Here is an 18,391-nt window from a genome sequence, read left to right on the forward strand (position 1 = left end):
TTTTATTAGATAGTAAATGATATATAGAAAATAGTCCTGGGAATACCCACCAATACTCATTCGTGTTGTGTATATGATGTCTGAGTAGAATCATTAATTAACGCATATGTTATATGTAATTGCGCTTGTCACTGCAAATTAAAACATTGTGTTTCGTGCGTGTAGCCGAGTTCCTCGAATCCACTTTAAGATAATTTGATGATGCGCATTTGTGAATAAACAGAAAATAAAATTTTCATGTCAGTCGTGTAAACATTTTTGAACTTTAAATAAGAAAAACTTGAAAATTGATAAAAACCGACGAAACCTAAATCAATGATATCATAGCTTCTTCTACATCTGTCACCGAACTAGGTTATCAATAGCCACAATGTGGATTCAATTTCATGCGAACTTTCCATTCCTTGATAGTCACAACCATACTTGCCAAGCCTACATTATTTGCATGTTATAGGTGTTGCGAATACCCAGACTTCACCCTAAATAACATTATCTCCGTTTAAATTGGTCATATTGGGATCATCCTAGGATTATCGAATCAACACGGATAATACATTAGAATTAGGATGTACAGACTCTGTTATGTACTTGGCAAATACAAGTTTTCCTGTGTAATATGTACAATGCTCGTTAATATGCATGTGTTAGTCGGATTGCACAGTCGTTACACCTAGTCGATTTGGGTTCGATTCCCTGATAGGTCGTACAAAGAGATATGAGGTCACATGCCCGACCACGTGGGTTTTCAACGAATATTCCATTTTCCTCCCTCCCTCCCGCAGTTAGACCCCTCGAGCGCTTGCATCCGGGCCAGAGAGCATGATTATTATAAATTGATATAATTTGTTTCGGAATTGATGTTAAATGAACAGTTTATAGTTTAATATGCATAAAGTGTGGTTTCCTTATCTTTTCCTATTCTGATATAAAGAATGTGGTTTTATTTGACCCAGATTTGATTTGTTGAAGTCGTCACCTCCCAAGAGACATGGTTATATATTTCTTGTAAATTTCCAAGGATACTAGTATAAATATCTGTATCAGTTAGGATGTATTGCACCCATTTTATCGATATTGATATTTTCTCATTTGCCATGTTGATTATATCTTTTATTTCATTCGAAAAAAGTGTTTTGAAAACATCGACGAGAAATAAAGATTAGAAAAACTTATCAGGAACAGGAGTTATATATGTAATATACTCATTTTAGCGTGACAAAGCCAATTATATTTCCTAGATAAATAGAGAAATATATCTGATGGGTTGGTTGTTTGGTTGGTTACATGGTTAAATGTCCCCTTTTGCTGTCATTGTGTTCAGGCCGAAGAGGCCGATGGCCGATCGGTGCCTGTATCCCCATCAGATGAGTCCTGTCCTATCAATCTGGTACGTGACATGACGCGACTAAGTGTCAAACTTCGTATTTCTTCATTACCAAAAACGTAGGGCAACAAAACGTCAAAGAAAAAAAAAACAAAGATGTAAAGATGAAAACATGTAAACATCAACAGCATCAATTTTAGGCTAATGTGGTGGGATCCATCAATCTCGTAACAACATAAAAAGTTAAAGGCCACACATTTGACAATTGCTACAATCTGTTTACCTTTCGATCAGACAAGAAACCTTTCCCAAGCGGACGTCACATTATCAATTACATTCTGAACAAAAAAACAATAACATTTTCAATTAAATGTTTACTGTAGTGATTATTTGATGGAACTAGATGGTTGTTTTTTCTCTTTGTAACCCAAGGACATCCTATCCTGGTTTACAAACAACATTCAGTTGTATATCAGTATCATGTAGTCTTACAGCAGCTTCCTCCATAGAGAGAAGCTACGTAGATGCTTTTCCATACAAGTACTAGTCAACTCGAATAAACTGTTCTTTCTATTGTAATCTAAACTACCCTTAAATTATAATTACTAATTCTATGTTCTGTTGAAATCAAATATTGAAAATTATGAAATTTTAATTATGGTTCTGACACCACTCCATCCAGACAGATTGTGTCAATTCTTTCTACATATTTCTAGTTTTTTTTTTGTCACCTCTTAAGCTCAAAACTTCAGGCCCTGAGTGTCACTGACTAGTCCTAGAAGAACAAAACAGCCTTTTGACGCAGTTTAATTCATTTAATCTCAAGGACTTCCTTTCACTTAGCGGCCGGGGTTCGATTCCCCATCTGATGTGAAGGGTTTAGGGTCATCAGCTGCCACTGTAGTTTGTTGTAAAATAGATAAAGTTTACATGTTTATCTCTACTGTATCTATTGTTTTAAAATGTGTGAGTATTCTCTGTGTCTTGTACAACCGTCTATATTAGTGACCTTTTATTTTTTCATTGGTGATGAATAAATAGTTTCCTACATGTGTCGGCCGCTGCCAATAAATGATGTCAGTGCTTTTTTTATAAAAAAAAAAGTTTAGAGATATAAGTAAGAAACTTCTCTGAAGCTCGTTTAAAACGTTATTTATAAATGATTAAACTGAATGAATAAAGATCCGTTTGTCTTTTAATAGCAGTGACAGATATGCAGCCGATATTAGATTTTAATTTTAATTGAACATGACGCATTAATAAGCTTTGGTGTTACCCAATTTGCATTAATGATGCATTTGGTGAAACATCTTTTAACATACTGAAGAAATTTGTCGGCTCATCATAAAATGTATCAAACGGAAGTGCAGTATTAATATCGTTTAAAGTAAGTGAACATTTATCATGGCTTCAATTAATTTCTTCGTCTTTATTGGTGATATAACATATCAGCTGTCAAATTCCAATTCCGGTTGTTAAGTTGTTTGGGGACTTGCAAGTATGCTCTTGCAAAAGCTTTGGCCAAACACGAAGACTGTGTCCACCGATTGAAAATCACTGTCGGATGTACTTTCTCACTGAAAGGTGTTGTTATTCTGACAACGATCTAATAACTAATGTCAATCAGCCGACCAATATCAACTATAAGGAGTTTGTTCGATCGATGGAAAGAAGTCTTAGCATTGATCTGCTTCTTGCTTGGGCTTGCTTCGGGAAGCGCTTGGCTGTAGAATATAGATATATGTCTTAGTTCTTAGTTAAAAGTAGCGAGTAGAAAGTAGGGAGATATCGCAAAATGAAGCAATAGTATTGTACACATTACAAATTCACCAGAGAATATCGACATACTGATCAAACCAAACCTCCAACTGAAACCCGATTAAAACAAAACTATAGATGTGTATTACCTTTACATAACATTAAAAAAGTACAAGGCAGATAAGAAAGGGTTCTCCGAAATGACAGGGATCTTCTGATTCATGGACGACTACCGATAGACAAATCTAGGTCAAAGTCAAATTCTCAAAATGGGGACTAGGGTGGGGACAATGGAACCACTAGGCATATCAACACACATGGAACAGTCTGACTTCATATTGGATAAGGAAATATAATATTTGCAAATGACATCATTAACATTTTTTCATAGACTTCATTAATCTGCATCTGTCGCTAACTTGAAAAAAAAAGAAAATTAATGTATTTCTACGAAAGAATATAAAGGATACTTCAGGATTTCGGTATTGAATACATTCTACCCTATCGTATACATTGATATAACTGGGACCTTAAGTATATGATCCTGGTACAGTATGTGTATCGTGTAATAGAAAAAAAATTCTAATCATCATCAAACACTTTTGCGTCTGATAAAAAGACAGATAAATAAATATAACCACTCATTAACGTCCCTACAAGTCTCCCACCAAATGGCCTCGGATGTATGCAGAATCTTCCATTTTGTAACTAAGGAGCTTTGTTTGTTTTCTTAACTAGATTTTCTGTACATAGCGGGAATACTGGCCGGGAAACGTTTTTTCTGAAATCCAAATTAAAATGTTTGAAACCTTTCTGTTTTAAAATTCATTCTAACGATTAATCAATTACACTAATTGTGTTTTTTCTTACGCGACATTCGGGAGTAAATCGTTTTTCGGCGAACGCCAGATCCTGTTCTAGTACTTTTGGAGGATTTTCTTGCAAGGTTATCTTTAATTCATATTTTGCCCTTGGTTTGTCCACTTTGAGTCAAAAGTTTTAATATCAGTGTGATCGTGTTTTATCACGTCAGCTTGGCCCGTTTCTCCACATTATTATATTCTAAATATTATATGATATACCATAGTTCAGCTTTAAAACAAAACGAATTTATTGACGTGTAAATGAAAACATAACTCTATAACTACATAACGAGGATAAACTGTGAATGAAATATAGGGGGATTTCAATAAAAAGTCGATCAGACCAGGTGTTCCGGAAAGACAAGCAGTTTCTTCCTCATGGATGACGTAACTCTTTGAAATTTGGCAATGTCATATTCTTAAAAATGGAATCGGGATTGTGACAATAGAACCAATAAATTCATAAATGAACATCGAGCACGGTTTAAGGCAATATGTTTAAGATTTAACTTTCCTATACCCATTCTAAAATATGAACAATCTGTCATTCGTACAGTTATGAACGAGAATATATCTTCATGTCACATTTTATCAAATCCAACGTCAGATATTTATACTATTTTCGCATTATCTATTCGACATTTTGATATGATTATGCTAATTGAACGTGAAACATAGCTCTGGGACATGCTTTTGCCGGCGATATCCTCGGGGACTTACGCCAACTAGAATACATTAAAGACGTAAAATAGACTAGTAGGCTTGTTAATATTTCTGATCATGTGCAATTCAGCTTCATTCACGTTTATGTCTCTATAAATTCTCGACAGACGTACTAAGTGACACTTCTATCAATCAGATAGACTCCCACCACCATTCTATAGTTCGTTTCTCATGTCAAACATATCAGTAATGATTCTGTTTCGTCTACCATATGACATGTAAAAAGTATTGTATGCATAATCAGTGCTAACACGCTAATCACGTGACTCTACCTTTATATCATGTATTAAGTAACCTTTATTATGTGTCACTAGTGTGAAGATTGTGAAATGTTCGATTATTAGAAAGGTTACAGCCAACAGCTAAGGTGGCGTTATTACATACATGTACAGATAACCAAGGCCATGTTGAAGTATCCTTAAACTGCAATATCCTTAGTTGATTACGGTCACGTGACACCTCTATTGGTCATGTTATTTTGAGGGAAAAAAACGCCATACTGAATATCCAGAAAACAATTGCCATACTTGTGTATATAACATATTTCGAACAAAGTTGAATTAATATATTATTTCCAAATAAATCAAAGTAAATATATATTTCTGGTTAGATTTGAATTAAGGTTTCGATATTATATCGATACTATCTGGTGTTATTGTAACAATACCGCGTGTACCACATATAAACAATTAACTATAATATAGTGCATTTTATATATTTATTTTATACGTTAAACAATAAATGAATAAATTGTATTGTCAAAATTTGTATATACATAGTAAATATCTTAAGGAATATATTACATTTGATTAATTGTGTAATTTGTTACTACATTATGTTTAATGGTTCTTTGTTTATATAGTAATATCTTGTTATGCGGCATAATGTAGGAATATATAAACACAATTATATATTCGTCTTACATTCTATTTTTAATTCTGAAATAACGCTTCATACGGTATCTTCCAAGTCTATATTTGTGTCCGTAATAAACAAATTCCGTCAATAAGGAAACATCCCTAAAACCATAATAACGCCACATATTCCTGAATACATCGTCTATAAATCATAGAGGTGTGGGCATGCCAGTGTGTTTTCGATACCTTACCTTTCACGCCCAGTTCCGGACCGCGTGGTCAAATGTCGTCTGCTTCCGTCATTCCGCGGTCAAATTTAGGTATTTACATGCACAAGTGACATTTATACAAGATGACACTTATGTATATATGTCTGTGTCTACTATACAAAAGGATAAAGGCATGTTAGGAAAACGAACAGCGAACTGTATACATAAATAACATTTCCCCGCTTAATTACAAAAATATAATTCCTCAAACGTCACAGTTTTGTGATTTTTAAACTATAATTTCATATCTATCAGAAAACAGACCTTACTATTATCTAGACTATACACTTATAACTAATATGTTTGTGTAATAAACTATTTAAAGTATATATAACAAATATGTAATTTCACAGTAACAGAAAACGGAATATTTATCATGAGATGCTTCTGGGCGAATGCTATCTTCTTGCGTGATGTTCGTTTTAGGTTTTTTTTGCTATCGCCCCATTTCTCGGGAAAAAATAAGCTGTGTTAGATTCATCTATCAATAAGATGCTTGATGGGGACAGTGGTAACGTCAGTCCCTTTAGTTAGGCAGTTCAAACAAAGAAGCAGGCGTATACAAATTGCGCTGTGTATACTGACGCTTATCTATTGAAAAGTTGATATATATTAAAACTTCGTATAATGAATGAATAATTTATTTTCATTGATAATTTCACAATGTAATATAAAAAAGTCTATCATGTACCTGGACATCGATTGATGATGCTTATACAGTACAACAATTAAATACGACATTTTTATGATGTAACTACGAATGCTTGAAAAGAGTGTCACAGATGGTTTGAATATCATTATTATTTCAGCTATATTAAACTTACCATTGATCATCATTTGTATCGATCACACTAAGGTATAACAGATGAGGGATGTCACGAACATATCCATCAAGATCATGTTCACAACCTACACACGGGAATGCGTGCCCCCGCAACCGACCAACATATGGTTTTTACAAGCTGGCTTCCGTCTCGTAAACCTCATACACGCGTTTTTAGTTATAAACTGAAAATATATATTTCGCGTAAAATTTATTTTCGCGTTAATACGCAAGGAGAATCGATCGCGAATTAAAATTCTTCGTGATCATTTGTAAGAAAATAACACCTTTGGACGGTGACCAAGCTATCGGTTAGCAATATAGGTAATTGAGTCCATGACTCTAATAGCTCAACATTCGCATATTTAATGTCATTTCGTGATCAGCATTCGGAAATAATGTATTCGCAAATATATCTGAAGTGGTAAGTTGACGAAATAAAGTATTCGCGAAATCTATGTGATTTGTAGTACCACATGGGTACTGCTATGGGTATTAACCATCATAACCGCTAGACTTGTTAAACAATTTTGAATATCCAATAATTGTATAAGTGATAACAAATTTGATATCTTACCCGAGTGAGCAGATACAGAGAAATACACCAATGCATACGCGCAATACACATGAAATGTATAAGTTATTTTTAGGAATACCATTAAATTACCCCGGTCATTATATTGTATTACCTTCAGTTGCTTTAAAAACGCTATATAAAACCATAATTATTAAAAAGAAAAAGAAAAAACGACATTACTAATATGATCTGTGTACGTTTGTATCGATCTTTTTGATTGGTCAATTGGTATTTGCGTTCTTCGTCAGTAGTTCTCTCCGCCTAGTGTAACACCTTTGCTGATTGGATATTTCTTTATGGATTTGTATTTCACCACATCGGTTAATACCTTCCGAATTAATGACGATCAAGCACAGAGTAGAAACGCAGAGGTTACTTCTCATTTCCTTATCTTAAAATATAAACACTTTTAGATTCTTGGAATATTGTTTGTCAGTGAACTCAAATTAAAGGTGATAGTGTTTAAGAAAATTAGCACAGAGAAATATTTGATCCGAACATGCATTATATTCACTGATATGAAATCATTTGCTTGCTTTACATGCCTCCTTTAATGATTTGTGAATAAGAACATGTTCTTGTTTGTACTTTTCACGAACAAATTTCGGTTTCACAAATTTTTCTCTTTTGATACGCCCATCTTAGTATTTTTACAGTTATTATGACATGAGATCCCCTCTTACTTTGAATGTACCAACTGGCAATAATTATCACTATACATACCATATATTATTGACGATCTTTTCTTTTTTCCAGAAGGTGCTGGACCAGCCGATACTGGCAATGCTACCACTGTCGACTCTGAAAGTAACACGACAGCCTCAAATACTTCTGAATCCTCTAGTAACATGACAACAGGAGCAGAGATCAGTGATACTAATACTACTAGTCCCATGAACTTTACTGATACAAACAACAGTACTTCTAACAACACTACGTCGGATACCAGTAGTGCCAACTCTACTGCAGACAATATCACCACTAACTCTAGTCTTGTTAATACAAGTTCAGATGATATATTAGACACAAATACAACACTATCCGATAATTCTACTACAATATCGTCGGATAATAACTCAACATTTTCGGGAAATGAGACATTTGTGGATAACAATACGACACTTTCAGATAGCAACACAACCGTTGACGATAACAATGCAACGGTATCCGAGAGTAATACAACTCAAATGGATGGCAACACGACTGTTACAGATTTTAATTCAACGGGTTCAATAAATACTACGACGTCAGAAAATATTACCAGAGCAACCAATATGAGTACATCAGATGATATGTTTTTAACAAGTAATATCTCAAAGTCAGAAAATATGACAAACGCTGCTGGCGATGATTCTTTCTCCATGAACGTGACGACAAACAATGAAACAGACATCGTTATCGGGGGTGTCTTCAATTCTTCGGTTTCGGATGATACAACGAGTACTGTTACAGCTGCTCCTGAATCCGACATTATAACTTCCACTATTGCCACTAGTACAGAAATTCCTATCTCACCAAATATGGAGGAAAATCTCGGATTGGAGCAATCTCCCTTTGATACCGGTATGGGCGGAGGTCTGGATCCTTTTGATGATCCTTTTGGCAATCCATTTGGCGATGGACCTGAAGGGGATCCTTTCGGAGAGGACATTTTTGGCCCAGAACCAGCCCAATTTGACTTATGCACTGAACCCCCATGTGAGCCCCCTGCTGAAGTAGTGACTACCCCAAAGCCTGTCACTCCTCCGCCACCCCCTCCCCCACCTCCCCCACCAGCCGCGGCATCACAAGGTTTCGATATGTTGTTTAATGACCAAGAAAAATTTGAATTAAAAAGACTCCCACAGATTTCTTTACCTGTACCAAAGTCAAACGTTCCCTCGAGAAACAGACAAGACGCTTTTGAAAGAGAAAGGAAAACAAAAATTGCCAGAATTGAAAGACTACGAAATTTATTTAAGTCATTTAATGCCGGAGTACCAGCTTTTGGTGGTGTCAATTTTTTTAATCCCACAAAGGAATTTGCATCGATTTCCCAGAATACTGAAAATCAGATTAGTTCAACACAAAATAATAATTTAAACCAGAGAGACCAAACTAATCCATTTCCATCTAATAACAATCCAATTCCATTCAATAACAATCCAATTCCATCTAATAACAATCAAATTCCATCTAATAACAACATGTTTGTATCAAATGAAGTGCGTGAAAACATTGCCAGTAATAACATTAATAATATAAACAAAGGTAATTCTGATACAGGAAAAACGTCTGAAAACAGAATTGAAAAACCTTCAAAACCTAATAATATATTCAATCCCCCTACTTTTACCTAATCCTGACGCTGGTCAACCCGTACAAACAGCTATGAAAAGTGCAGTTCGGTCAAGTGGTGTTGCCCCTCCCCCTCCTCCTCCCCCACAACTAGATAAGTCTATTACTAGGGATGCTACGTTCGCTAAGTTCTTTGGCCAGCAAGAGGCAAGTGAACCGGCCAGATCAATTCTTGGATCAACAAACTCGGTAGTTAAAAACAGCCAATCGCCCAATGTAAATAATGTTAATACTAAGTCTGCCAATTCCGGAAATCAGCCATTTGCATGGCCTTATCAGGTACCAGGTTCGTCAAAGACGTCGACACAGACTGGATCTGCCCAGAGAGTGGTTAATAGTGTGGTAAATGAGGCGCCTGCAGTATCAAGCTGGCTAGATACAACACCATTCATGAGTGATCCTGCTGGGGGCCGAATCATTGACACCTCTATCATGTCCTCCGTTTCATCCAATGCATTAGACAAGCAACTCGGCCTGGCAGCATCGCGAATAGGAATTCCTTTCGTTGGGTTGGGAGATATAACAGAAACTCTTAACACTAAAGAGTCGCCGACGAACATAAGGACTAGTCCATTTTCATCATCTGGAAGAAGTTCGGCTTCAACAATTCAAAAATCCGCTCCCGGTGTACCGATGAACCCTGACAGTTTGTTTCAAACCCCTCCGATGGATGTCAATACAAATCCTTTTTCTGCAAGACGTCCAGGTGTTCCAGTCTGGGACAAGGCTGACCCAGCACTAATAGAGTTTGGGGTTCCAAGCCGATCTTCAACATCCTCGAGAAATCGGGATATGACTGACATATGGAGAAACGCGCGGCTACCAACTGCTGGCTCAACACTTTCCAAAAAATCCGGATCCGTAAGTCAACAAAACCAAAAAACACCAACTAGAGACCCTCCCTTTATATTTAAGCCAAAGCCATCATCAAACCTCGGCAGTAACATTTTTAACAACCCAAGTCCACCACAACTTTCTTCGTCCAATGTTGAGCAACCTCCTCCTCCCCCGTCGAAAGCAGGAGCATCATTGTTTCGGCCACAGTTTGAGCAACCACCTCCTCCGAAAAACCTTCCATTTTCAGATTTAAATGCTGAATCCTCCGGAGGGATACCACCTCCTCCACCACCACCAGGAAGGATAGGTTACGACGCCTCTGAAATATTTGCTAAAATAACTGGGGCTTCATTTGGGAGATCAGGAACAGGTGAAAGTGTCATCACCACCAAGCGGTCACCTAGATTCGTCGAAGATAAACTTTCTGCTATGCATGGTGATCCTAGCTGGGAAAACAAATTCTTCAAACCTTCCTTTGACAAGAAACCATTTGACGGTTTCAATTCGTTAAAAATGCAATCAAATCAGAAGAGCTTTTTTCCTTCAATAGATAATAATATAAAGTCATCTAAAAACACAAATATTCCATGGAGTCCCTCAGGAAATGTACAAACTGGTTCGATATCAAATCAGCCTTCTATGCCTGTTGCACAAGCCGCACGAGAGGTGTTACCGATAACAGAAAATTCTGAAACTACAACGACAAGCACATTGCCACCAATTGTAGACATTAAGTCAGAACAGGAAGCTGGTGGAATATCAACGAGCTCTCTTGGCGGGCTAAGCTCAACTGACTCATTAAATATACTGACAGAGACAACTACAGCTGCTGCTATAGAAACTGCAAGTGAAACTGTGTTTTATACATTGGGTAGTAGCACTCCGTCCTCAAATCTAAACATAGAGCTTGAAGGAACTGAGACAACTGCCACTAATATATTAGATACATCTAGCGTAGATACTGGCTCGGTTGTTTCGAATCAAACACCTGATATACCTAATCCAACACCTGTGGAAACAAACATTAAACCTGTACTGACAAGTGAGACGTTCCCAGCAGCTAGTCAGGCCCAGCTTCGGGAGTTCACTAATGCTGCAGGTAAAGGTCACTCGTGGATTTGTATAAATACATATTTAGTATGATGTTAACCTTTCGTCAATGAAGTACATGACTTTAACAATGTAGCATTTTCAAATCTTAATCGGCCAATTTGGATTATGAATTTCCAACATTTTTTATGATTAAAATTGTCGTATGGTGCAGTATGATGCAAACCAACTTTAGTCAGACATAGGCAACACTATTCTTATTAAATCCATGGTACATGATATAATCTATTATGGTTTGATACTTCTAAAAAAAATAATGTTGAGATATCTTGTGGTGCCATCACTTCACATACATTTTTTCTATTATTTATTCTAGCATATAGAAATATTTGGTAAGAAGTGCATGTGTAAATATAGCCCGACCTGTATTAGAAAGTCTACTTAGGTGAATAGAGCTAAGTGACATTTGCAAGTAGCTGGACAGAGGTCCATGTGCAATAAATTATATTGAAATGGTGTGTGTATGTTTGTAAATTTATATGGATAACTTTCATATTTTCTGTACATTTCAGAAATCTGCCGAAACTGTAACTTCATAAACGGCTATTGTCGACTCGAGCTACCTGGCAACTGTAACCGGTTTATAGAGTGCTCGAAACATGACAAAGAGGTGCGAGCTTTTGAGAAAGAGTGTTCACATGGTCTGTTTTGGCACCAAGGCAATCTCACGTGCGAGCGACCACTCCGAGTAAAATGTGCATACGGTAAGTACAGTAAAGCGAAACCATAAGACATTCCAAGGCAGAATGCTTGAACAGTTATTGGTTTGAGATTTCTGTTCAAATGCATACCAGGAAAGCAAACCGATATGTAAACGGAATCTTAATTCAGAGCTAGAACCGACAAAACGAAGGCATATATGCACAAATATAGATTTACATGAAAAGTTTTGAAACACAAAGTAAAAGTTTTCCGGAAGTGAAGCGTTCTCTGACTTACTGACACCAGGTATATATAGAGCAATAGTGCACAGCAATACATGGATAAAGAATTAACAAGTCGCACATACAGTGTATACGTGATCCACAAAAAGGCATCTATTCAACATCATGACAAGAAACCAATTGCAATTGTAAAACAGAAACATCATTTTTATGTTATTTTATTATGGATTTTCTACTTTTGACAGATCCCTGTTTACAACGCGGCGTATCAAATCATACATACATAGGAAACTGTCGGGCGTACTGGAGTTGTAAACGTAGTTACTCAAGTGCCCGATGCTGCGCCAAGGGGTACGGGTACGGACCTCACCAGGACGGCCGGTTTGGCTGTATACCAATGCCGGACTGCAAGGATGATGGGCAGTGTATGTCAAAGGAGGAGAGAGCTAACCTCACCCTGATTAATGCCAACAAACCAAAAGGTTCATACATACATTTTTGCTACAACCGTCAAAAATATTCAATTGAGTTGTAATATACCTTATATAACACATCGACATTCGTCGTTTAACATACGTGATCGAATACTGTGAAAATATATAAAGAAGAGATATATCAGAAAGAAATAAACAAAAAATAAAGATATTTGAATAGAACACAAACACACAATAGTGAGATATTAATCATTACATTGTTTTGTCCACAGAGTGCAACTTGCTCGCCAATCCATCTGATCTCTTCAGTTACAAAAGAGGGTCGCTCACCCTGCCCTGCGCTCCAGGAACACGTTTTGATCAAGAACAATGCACGTGCATAACGAGTCAGGCAGCACCTATTTCAAGAGGTATATCTAATTTCTGATTTTACTGTATCTCTTTTAATGATATAGTGGTTATCGTATTCCGTTTAAAAATGTCTAGCCACTTTTACTTAAAGGTATTTTATTTTTATTTTGTTGACAGTTTGTGAAAAAGATATGTACCTCGATTTTGAAGCAGACATGATAGGTACCTTCAAGGACAAATCAGGACAGGGAAATACAGTAAAGGAGAAGGACGTTCGGTCAGACAATCGGGGTAGAGCTATATTTAACAAGGACAGTGCAATCACACTATGGAAGTATTCCAACCAGAACATCGGATCCTCAATAGCAATCACATTCAGCTTCCTGTCATATCGCTACTCTTCCCGGATGCAGACTTTACTGTCTAATTGTGATCAGAAATCCGGAATAGCCGCTATAGATATAACGCTGGATACATGGAAAAGTGTGATCGATTTCAAAATTGAAACTACTCAGAGCCCAGGCAATAAAATAAGTTTACCGTATAATGTAAGTTTCTTAGAATAAGAAAAAAGTATCCATTTTGAAAAGAGACATCTATGATATACTTATTGTTTCAAACGATAGGATAAATTGACTTTTGCAAAGTAAATTATTAAACCTTAAAAAATGAAAATAAGACAATTATTTCAAAACCGACTAAAGTTAAATCTCCTTGATGCTGTTTGTAATAATTTGATACATTTAATGCTGATAAAGAAAACACAGCCAATACAAACCGAATATAGCTTTTATCTTGTTTGTTAATTGAAGGCTCTCCAGTGGAACAATGTTACAATGATCTACGACGGGGGAAGTTTTGTGGCGGCTGTGGGTGATGAATACGAACTTATGTTCATTCAAGGTATTTTCACAATTTCATTAATGATAATACTAAGTAATTACACATTTCAAAACTGAAGATAATTTGATTTATTCAATTAAGGCATAGCAACAAATGATAGCCAATCAAACAGGGCAATTTCAATTCACCGTTTGCTTTCGTTTCTGTGCAAACATTCCGCCAGAAGTTAAAGAATGAATTTGTTGGGCGCGCTTGATAAACATTATTCAGGGTATGTTCGTTTAGAAATATATTAACATTAGCTTGCATTAAATTAATTTATCAGTCAATGATAAATAGAGGTTACACAATGAGTGATTTATGTACTCGGTATTTCTTTCACTAGAGTTAGTTATAAAGGAACCAAAAACACGAGCTTTAGTGAGCATTAATATGTAAAACGGACAATTTCGGAAATGTGTGGAAATTACAGATAATTACAAATCATAATAAATAATAAGGAAATCCATTATTTTCAAACCAATAAATTCAATAGTCCTGGTTAGAGGTCATCATGTCAACATATCAAAAGGCATTAAGAGTTTATTCCAAGTGTGGTATTAACTGAATGTTATTCAGTAGTTGCAATGCTTATTTCATACCTTGGGAGTTGAATAACACCCATCTATTGTGATAGAGATGCTATTATGTAAATTATACTAGCACACATATATACAAATATTTACAAAGCTATTTTGACACTAAAAATTATCATGAGTTATACAAGCCTTTGCCGTTAAAAGAGAGCTAATTATAAATTGGTCACCTATTCGTGATAAGGATTTTATTAAAGTTTAGTAAGTATGAACACGCAAGTAACTGAAATTATACATGATATGCATCATTGATATTCAAATGTAACATTAAAATGATGAATGCTGTCATAACTGATGTCTCATTAATGTACAAAGTGATAGAATACATTGTTAACAATTTCAAAGATGACCAATGAACAGAAACATTATTCAGAGCAAATTTTTAAAATGTCGGAATGTTATAAAAGTCTAAAAACACCACGAGTCCACCTATGAACCATTGCTATGGAAATAATTACATATGAGAGAGTATACACCGATAAAAGCAAAACTGAAATTCCAAAAGCGTGTGAATATTCATGTTTTGATGTTACTTTCATTTTTCATAAGAATAGTGTCCATGTCGTTGAGAATATAGCTTTCTTTGTTAAAGTAAAATGCCATCATATGAATATTCGTGGAAGATGTAGATTTATTGGTTACATACTTCCTGGGTTGTTTATCAACAACTTATTCGCTAGCTAAGTTTTGCGGTTTATTTTGTCGATAACATAAGTATAAGTTCAGCGCAAATAAGAGTTGGAAAACAAAACTATTTATATGAGGAGTTATTGTAGTTTAAACAGAATTTGGCATTGACAACCGTTCATAAAACCATTATTTTGCCTCCACAGGTGAGATCCCCAGCAAACATCCACCTCTTCTGATAGGAGGTTGCTCCGCGAAGGAAAAAGAAGGCCTGTTAGGGCTCGTCGATGATGTAAGTTACTATATATAGCACTCACTTACGTTTTTATTTTCTGAAATAATGGAAGTAAAAACCATACATATTAAATGCAATCAAAGGCGCACTCAATCTTAGCTTAACATAACTGTGTTAACCTGAATACCCAAACATCTTTGAATTATTCTCGAAGTATTCGAAATAACATCCGATACTCCATTTGAGAGGTTTATAGATATGAGTAAGGTAAATGAAGAAGGAACTAGAAATAGGCAATGTTGTAGTCATACAAATTACCTACACTATTAGGTATTAATTTTGTTTTATTTTCAATGTTTCAGGTATCGATATACAATGGATGTATACCAGAAGATCTTAAGAATCTTTATCTGTTCGCTAGGAAATAATGTTAGAAACAAATAATGTAAAGACGTTTGAAGCAAAGCTCATAGTCGTTATGTTAGATGAAGACTCAGAAGAGGAAACTGGTGACACTGTGCAAATGGCGAACGAGTTCATACCCTGATAAAATTGACGCATAGACGTGATATCAGTGAACGACTTCTCGTTGGTAGTGAAATAAGTAAAATAGAAAGGATATACTTGTGGATATATGCATTAACAAACGGAGAAGTTGGTAAAAATGAAACTCAGGAAATTCCGTTTCCATGTATACCTGGAGATGATCCACTAAGTCATCACGTGTGAAAACAATATTATTATCATACATGTTGACATTAGTATATCGAAGCAACTTGGGGCTTACGAGAAAAAAGTCGTGTGTGTGTTTACAAGATTTCGATACACGATATTAGGATGACTTTTTATTTTTATAAATACAATATTCTGTAATAAAACTGATGATTACTGGAATAAAGCAACGCATCCAAAAGTATAACTAACAAATCACCCTACCTCGTAACCATGGCAATGACTTGATGTATACATATACACCAGTGCGACCACGGCAGGTGAGAACTCGATAATACATGAGGAACGCATTGCGTATAAAATATTTAAGATAAAATTCTCAAAATCAAGTTAATATGCTAGGCATGGTAGTTAAATTGATTAACTGATAATGTTAACTAAATGTTGTTTTTCTAAATCATTTCTTCCATCCACATCATCATCGTCAATACCGGTGTAGATAGTTAATTTAATCAACTTTGTAATTTATATAACAATAAAAACAATTATATTTGTATTTATGTATATATGTGGTTTTGTCCGCTATGACTTTTGTTATGTTTATGTCATTTATAGAGCAAATACTACAGCTTGTGTATTAAAAAGACATATTCCGAATTCGTAAAAAAAATGAAGTATATCTAGAGTAAAGTCATATTACCCATTGCACACTATCATTAAATATTATGTTATTCCACAAACAATTTCATCATGGGGTCAAGTGGATACTGACATGTATATCTATCATGATGTCACATGACATTTGACCAATGAGACACTGACATGTTTAATATCTCTTGCATATCGGATATTTGACATAAGGGAATTCAAATAAAGCAATTACATGTTTAGACAAAAATACTTATCTCAGACAAATCGTAAACTGCTAAATCATCGTTGGATATTTACCTTAAAATTAAATTATGATATTTACATTTCATATATCAAGCATAATCGGTATCATATACCTAACCTTAAAATTCAGTCTCAATGGTTAAGTGTTATCTGATTGTGTACTTATTTACCAAAAGAAAAATAGATGCACTTATTGCTATAAATGTAGTATCACATTGGTGAAAAGCCAGTCTTAAGATATATCTCTGTGCATGTTAGCACTAGTTCAATGTAGAGACGAAGCACTGCACCTTTCATCTAGCATCACGTGATATACCTTTAAGTCAATCAAAGTTTGTTATCTGGACCTCTGATAACTCGAAGATTTTGCTTAACGAAATAAAACTTCAGTTCCGCCAGTAAAATTCTAGATAAAATAGATTCGGTTGCTCGAGATATCTCGAAGTTTTGATTGCCCCGCAGACTTCGAGAGAAAAGGTTCGATGTATATAGAAGTAAAATGTAATTGATAATGCTTTGTTTTATACATTACTTAAACATATGTTCTATTCATCTCCATTCAACATCACACAGAGGTTATTTATTCACATTGTTCACACTTTTGTCCATTGTATACTTTTATCTAATGTTAGTGTTGGAACGAAATAAAATAATGATGTATATGTGTAGTTTGTTGTTTTGTTCTTCCTTACTTTATCAAAACGATACTCTTTCAAACATTGGACATTTCAATGTTAATTATACAGATAAACTCCCATCAGTTTTTGGATGAACACATTTAAGGAATATCGATAATATAAAATCATTTAATTTAGTTTCAGCCGCACTTGTATCATCAAAAAAGAAATGTATTAAAATCCTGCATATATATTTAAATATACATTTTCATTCCGTAAGCAGAGCACATTTTCATCTTTCAATTTAACGGGCGCGATCATAGTATTGACAATGTGATTAAAAGAATTGGAATATCACAATGATATTAAATTTATTCAATCGATAACAATGATTAATTGTTTTTCAAAAAAGTCTATTCCAAAAACCAAGTAGAATTTTCATTGGGATATTATGATCATATCTGTAAGAACATCCGGGCAATAATAAAGAAGCTATTGTCCTTGTCCTTATTTACATATCAATAAAATAAAATACTTACAACACAATGCCGATGTTAATGTAATATGTAAAATAGATTAAGGAACTGTTAATATATGAACAAGAATATGTTTTATTTCTGTGCCACAGTATATTAAAAAGAACTAGGTCAAATTTGACCTTAATTGAACCACGATACATCTTCCTAATGTTCCGGCTATGTAGTATATAGGTATAATAAGT

The 18,391-nt window shown here is 35.1% G+C and overlaps 2 protein-coding genes across 2 annotated transcripts in view; both read left to right on the forward strand.

The window, feature by feature from the left end:
* LOC117332149 (putative uncharacterized protein DDB_G0286901) overlaps nt 1-9,533 on the forward strand; it is a 25,153-nt gene extending 15,620 nt beyond the window's left edge. The window contains exon 2 of the mRNA XM_033891033.1: nt 7,951-9,533. Coding sequence (XP_033746924.1) covers nt 7,951-9,533 — 1,583 coding nt within the window. The remainder of the gene's footprint in view (nt 1-7,950) is intronic.
* The window catches only part of LOC117333045 (flocculation protein FLO11-like), an 18,235-nt gene extending 514 nt beyond the window's left edge, over nt 1-17,721 (forward strand). Inside the window, exons 2-9 of the mRNA XM_033892163.1 lie at nt 7,951-11,467; nt 11,991-12,182; nt 12,608-12,844; nt 13,069-13,206; nt 13,325-13,695; nt 13,960-14,050; nt 15,459-15,544; nt 15,850-17,721. Coding sequence (XP_033748054.1) covers nt 9,565-11,467; nt 11,991-12,182; nt 12,608-12,844; nt 13,069-13,206; nt 13,325-13,695; nt 13,960-14,050; nt 15,459-15,544; nt 15,850-15,915 — 3,084 coding nt within the window. The 5' untranslated portion in view covers nt 7,951-9,564 and the 3' untranslated portion in view covers nt 15,916-17,721. The remainder of the gene's footprint in view (nt 1-7,950; nt 11,468-11,990; nt 12,183-12,607; nt 12,845-13,068; nt 13,207-13,324; nt 13,696-13,959; nt 14,051-15,458; nt 15,545-15,849) is intronic.
* Nucleotides 17,722-18,391: the final 670 nt, after the last annotated feature.

This window comes from Pecten maximus, chromosome 8 (assembly GCF_902652985.1).
Source record: "Pecten maximus chromosome 8, xPecMax1.1, whole genome shotgun sequence".
NCBI classification, from domain to species: Eukaryota; Metazoa; Mollusca; class Bivalvia; order Pectinida; family Pectinidae; genus Pecten; species Pecten maximus.